The sequence below is a fragment of the Dipteris shenzhenensis genome, chromosome 5, assembly GCF_047967505.1.
Source record: "Dipteris shenzhenensis isolate YYH24624 ecotype China chromosome 5, Dip_SZ_1.0, whole genome shotgun sequence".
Taxonomy (NCBI): domain Eukaryota; kingdom Viridiplantae; phylum Streptophyta; class Polypodiopsida; order Gleicheniales; family Dipteridaceae; genus Dipteris; species Dipteris shenzhenensis.
Window position 1 is genome coordinate 35,887,099 of NC_141600.1, and position 6,000 is coordinate 35,893,098.

General features: G+C 46.8%; 1 protein-coding gene across 1 annotated transcript in view; it reads left to right on the plus strand.

Moving 5' to 3' along the window:
• LOC147901955 (ASI1-immunoprecipitated protein 3-like) overlaps positions 1 to 5,429 on the plus strand; it is a 74,506-nt gene extending 69,077 nt beyond the window's left edge. Inside the window, exon 9 of the mRNA XM_087374872.1 lies at positions 4,783 to 5,429. Coding sequence (XP_087230998.1) covers positions 4,783 to 5,169 — 387 coding nt within the window. The 3' untranslated portion in view covers positions 5,170 to 5,429. The remainder of the gene's footprint in view (positions 1 to 4,782) is intronic.
• Positions 5,430 to 6,000: the final 571 nt, after the last annotated feature.

Consider the following 6,000-nt stretch of genomic DNA (forward strand, 5'->3'; position numbering starts at 1 on the left):
TTCACCCAGGGGCAGGCATGTCTCATACATGAGCAAGCTCAGGCTATCCGAGACTAGGGTGATCTTATTCAGGGACTTAGACAGGAGACAAGAGGTCATTGCTGTGTGCACAGTCCCAGGGAGCACCCCAGTGATGGAGACACAGATTGCGAGTATGCAATCTGCCATCAAGGAGACGTCCAGATGGGTCGACGTGGCTAAACGAGAACCTGCAAGGGTGACTGTTTCGGCTACCCTCTTGGAGCAACAGCAGAGAGCCAGTAAGGCTCTCAACATCAGAGTACAGGGGATCCCACGCATTGAGGCTATACCGATGGCAGATGCGACGGTCTTCGTGGCCACTACTCTAGGGGCGACTGAGCATAGGATTGAGAGAGCATGGCGGGTCAGAAGGGATCCCAATCAAGAGCAGTCCCTTATCATATGGTTCCATGACGCTCAGGCACGACTCTCGGCTTTACGTCGTAGGTTAGCCTTTCGAGACCAGCCAACGATCTCTATGGATGAGGACCTCACTCCACTATAGGTTGAGGAGAGGCGCTTTCTGTTGCAGCAGCGGGATCAGGCCCACAAGGAGGGGAAGTGGGCAGTAGTACGAGATGACGACTTCTTACAGACCCCCATCAGGCACCCACCTCCTCTCCCACATAGCGGGGCGGGGTCTATGAGACTCAAATATCCGAGACCCTATCCTGCACCATCTGGAACTAAAATGATACCTTATGGTCAGAACTAGGGAATTTTTCAGAATCCTATACAGGTCATGACATAGTCTTTTATACAGAGACACATCAGAGTCCAGAGCGCCCACTACCAATAGTCAGCAGGTATGCATGGGAGTCTGCCTACAGAGATGAGACAAGGGATACAGGAGGGGTTCGAGAGTCAGGAGGAGTCGCAGTCCTCTACAGATCCACACTTTTGGGAGCCATCTCAGTGAAGCAAAGAGATACACATTCCAGGTTCCTCTGGATTTGGATTCGACACATGGACAGCTAGGATCTGTTTATTGATGTTTGCTACTTTCCCCCCTGAGACCTCCGACTTTGCTAGAGATATTCGAGGTAAGGATGAGACATCCCCATTTGCTGCTCTTTATCAGTCCATTGTTGACTTCTCTAGCCGCAGAGAAGTCCTCCTAGTTGGGGACTTCAACGCGAGGACAGACGCTCGTCAGGCACCACTCCTTGATTTCAGGGATGATTCTACTCTACTGCCAGACATTGACCTTGAGGAGGCAAGTATGCTACGGGTTTTGGCTGGCAGACGAGGACCTTTCACATCCTATGGGTAAGATGCATGATCTCGTTATTTATAAGGTCTTGATGGATGGCGCACATCAGGTGGTTTCACGTGCTTTCCACATGGGGGAGGCTCGAGTGTTGTGGACTACATCATGGGATCCCTTGCCTTCACATCTCGCATCACCGACTTTACTGTAGCACCTCTCCCTCCAGGGGCTGATCACACCTATCTTTTTTTTAGCATTTCTACTCCTCGTCGCGCAGCACTTTCCACCCCACTTAGTTCTTACTCCATCTACCATGATATACACTTTGATCGGGATCACTCACCTACTTACTCTGGCCGTCTATACTCACTTCTCGCCTACATTGACTTTATACCCCTATTAGAGGATCATGCTATCCTAGTCACCCGCTCACTACACGAGGTTGCTCTCCACGCTTTTATCCACACCACCCGCTCCACCCATCCACCACCCCTTGGGACCATACCCTGTAATAGCTGGTACAATGATGAGTGTAAGGCTTTACGCCGTCAACTCATATTCGAAACCAAAAATAGTCTTCCGAGCGAACTAGAGATACTACACGAGTACCGTCGACTGGTACACAGAAAGAAACTAGACTTTGTTCGTCGGAACGAGAAGGAGCTATTGAACATTTTGTTCAGTAACAACTCTAAGGACTTTTGGCGGAGATTTCTAGAGGGGCGGTCCCCCTCACCACTCACTGACACTCAGGTGTGGTTTGATTATGCACGCACACTCTATGATATCCCAAATCAGCCAGTCCCTAACCTCTCACATATGTCACGCCCCACATCTTGCACGCTCTTCTCTAGGGGGGGAAATGCCGTAATGAAACTTCATAATGGTCGAGCAAAGGATCATGAGGGACTATGCACTGAGTTCATTGCATATGGGATTAACCTCCTAGCCCTGATCTTAGCAAAGCTATTTAATGAAGTTGTTTATTTGGGGTTTCCACACACCTGGACCATTAACACTATCTCACTCATTCACAAGCCAAGGGATCCTATGAGCTCGGAGAACTACAGGACCATTATGATTGGACATGTCATGTCCTCGATTTATGCATCAGTACTTGATTCTGAGGTCAGCAGATTTGCAGAGTGTCGAGGACTTAGAGCAGTGGGACATGCCGGATTCAGACGTGATCATGGGACTATGGACCACATTCTCACACTTAGATGTATCATTGAGGAGGCGAGGGCACGGAAGCAGAGGGTTTACTGTTGCTTTGTGGATTTCCACAAGGCATTTGACACGGTTCCGAGAGCCCGCCTCATACGGCGTCTACAAGATTTGGGTTACAACCAAGAGATCATTTGGGCTATCATGGCACTTTATGAGCGTTTTAGGCAAAGTCCGGGCAGGATCTGGATAGACAGATGAGATCATGAGCACTATCGGGGTCAAACAAGGGTGTCCATTATCACCTACCTTGTTTGGCCTCTACATTGACGAGCTTGAGATAGTGATGCAGACACAGGGGGGGTAAGTTACTCTCTTGTGGGCACGCTGATCCGAATATTGCTTTACACAAATGACGTGGCTCTCTTGTCTTCCTCGGCAGGGGGGCTCAAGAGACACCTTGACGCACTACAGTCTTTTTGTGAGTCTCATGATTTGAAGGTCAACCTGGGTAAAATCAAGGTTATGATCTTCAATACATCTCGAGCCGTTATGCGTTAGGAGTAGTTCGCATTTGATGGGTCACATGTTGAGGTAGTTTCATCATACACTTATCTGGACTTGGTTGGGCCCGAGTGATCTTCCAGTGAAGTTGAGCTTCTAACGAGATCACTTCTTACATATCACAGCGGAGGGTTTCATTGACCCACCAGGATACACACAGATTCACCTACCCCACTCGTTGAGGATCTCTCTTGGGTAGTTTCAGGTCTCTTCACACAGGCTTCATATCGAGAGCGGCGGAGCAGAGCGACTACCCAGGGAGAGGCACATATGTACATTGTGTGACATGTAGGAGGTTGAGATAGAGGAGCATTTCATCTTTAGGTGTCTTGTTTACTATGAGATCCGAGGGCGTTTCTACTTCCTCTTTAGAGAGAGCTATGGGATTTTGGTCCATTTCCTCTCCTACCCAGACCAACAATGTTTGGCAGGTTTCATTCATGAGACACTTAGACACCGCGAGAGGATACTCTGAGCACAGAGCCAGGATCAGACTTCTTCCTCGGATGATCCCTCTTAGAGCTCTATCACGGAGTTCTTTGAGCCAGACCATGTGTCTAGACGCTCGCGTGACAAGGCCTCAACATGACCGTGACCCGGAGCCGGTGACCCGACAACTCAGACAGAGCGTTGACACAGAGATCATACTGGGGGACATCCCCTCCTTGTTTAGAGTCGGAGCCCAACCGACGGGGGTCACAGTGGCCTTGGTTAGACGTAGAGCTACGACCAGGAGATGTGCCAGGACTGCACCTTTGAGGGGGCGACAACACTCTATTGCCAACCTCATGCCTCCACTGCCTCATCCATCCTGACATCTTGCTGCTGATGATGATGATGATGATGTTGATGATGATGCTGAGAGTGATATATAGTCGACTATCGACATGACTATGTTGTACTTAGGACTTAGTACTGCCATTTTGCATTTTTTGTATTTTGCATTGGTGTGGATGCTTGTTTGGTAGCTCCACTACCACAGCTCATTGTATCAGGTTTTTCACAATCTCATAGGCCCATCGGTCTTCCAAAGACTTTAATAAACTTTCTTTCTTTCTTCCTTTCTCCTTCTCCCTCTCTATACCTTCCTATGTCTACCTTCCTCCCTGCTTCTTTGGGAAAGCCAAAAAAAAAAAGTACAAGGCCGGCATACCTTATGTGCCTCAATTTTTTTACCAGTACTTGTGCCGTACGTATGGTATGACCTTGCTGTTGAAGAAGTAAAACTACTACATTTTGCCTTCTGCACCTGTAAATGGCATCCTTGATTCCCCTGATTTTTCACTCATCTTTCAGAAACACTGAGTACCTGGAGTGGGCTTCTCTTCGTAAAGCTTTTATCCTGCTGGGCGAACTGTAGCCATGAACCTGTGGGTGAGATCGGGGATGACTGGCAGCACTTTTGGGAACTATTGCTGTTGGAATGAAGCAGCTATAACAAACTGGTGCTGTTAGAGCAGGCAACGAATGGCATTGACTCATCAGCAGGCTATGTCTTCAGCAGCGATCTGCTGGCGAGTGTGTGATTGTAGGCGCTTCTGTTAGCTTGGAGTTGCAAACTGTAGGCGAATTGTGGTAGATTCATGTTGCAGTAGCTTAGGTAGTCAGCTGCATTGGAGATGGTGAGGTAGTGCTGGCACTAAAGCAGCGCTTAACAAGCAATCTCCTTCAGCTGTGGTTGGCTGAAGGCGAACAGGCAAGAGAGAGAGAGAGAGAGAGAGAGAGAGAGTGTGTGTGTGTGTATGTTGTGGGGCAGGAGATACAATTTACTGAGAGACATTGCAAAGTTCTATATTAACATGTTTCCTTTCTCTTTTCAGTTGGAGTGCTTGAAATGTGGAAATTCATGGTACTCTTCAAGGGATTCGATTTCCTCGTTGACGATCCAAACTGTGAAGCCCAAGCTCACTGTAGGCACTGCACCTTGGGCCACCTCAAAATTTGAAGAGTTTGAGAGGGAGCTTGCAAGCCCTAGAGATCCTGAGAGATTAGGTGCTCAAGAGGCAGCAGTACAAGGCACTAGCCTGGACAATAGACCGGCATCGGAGCAAGTTGATGAGGTTTCTCATAGTCCTTCACGAGGGGGAACCTTGCCCATTTCTGCTGAGGAATCTCAAGGAGTGAAAGCATCATCCCAGGGTCAAAATATTCCTGAAGAGATGCGCAAAGGTCATCAAGTGTTGTCACAGGCAACAGATGCAGGGTAAGTTGAGGCATTATGCTATGCTTATAACGATGGCAGAAACTCCCTGTAAAAAGTTAGAAATGTGTGGTTTGTAACTTTCTGTACGTAAGCTCAGAGCTTCAGATACTTTACTATTGTTCATTTGGATGAGGATTTTGTAGGTTCAGTATTGTTTGTGTATGCTAGGCAACTCAAAGGGAATTATTTAATTTTCAGTCTGATGATGATAGGCCGTCCTTTACTAAGTGCTAATTGTCAATGATATGGAAGCTCTTCAAATTCCTTGAATATGTCACCGTAAATTGCCTCTTTCTAAGGGAAATGTTCATGTGACATTCATTGTTAATTGTCCTCCATAGGACGTATACTTGGCACCCAAACAAAAAGGGAGGGACAACATTTAATTGTTTAGTAAGAAGACTTAACAGAATTGACTCCACTCTGCTGAAACAGAAAGAATGATTGAGAGTCCTGCCTTGCAATAGTACCAAATTTCCTATTGCCTTTGAGCTGACATATGCCAAAGTCAAATTCTTGAATTTTTTCAGCACTTTCATGCCTAGCCTCAACAGTCTTCAACATCAAGCAAATCGATAGACCGAGTCAAAATCATAGGTCAAAAGATATTTCCTAATTGATTGTACCAACGTTTATTGGTTCTAAGGGATAACTATGCCTTCCAAGTCTTTACTAGGAAACGAACCTTGCTATGTTAGCATTTGACTCTTCCTTGACTTTCTTGTTTAATTCGACACAGTCATAACATAGAGCAAAAAGGAAAAAAATGGGAAAAAACACAAGTCCATTTCACTTAATGAATCACACAAAGACGCAAAAAGGAAAAATGCTAAAA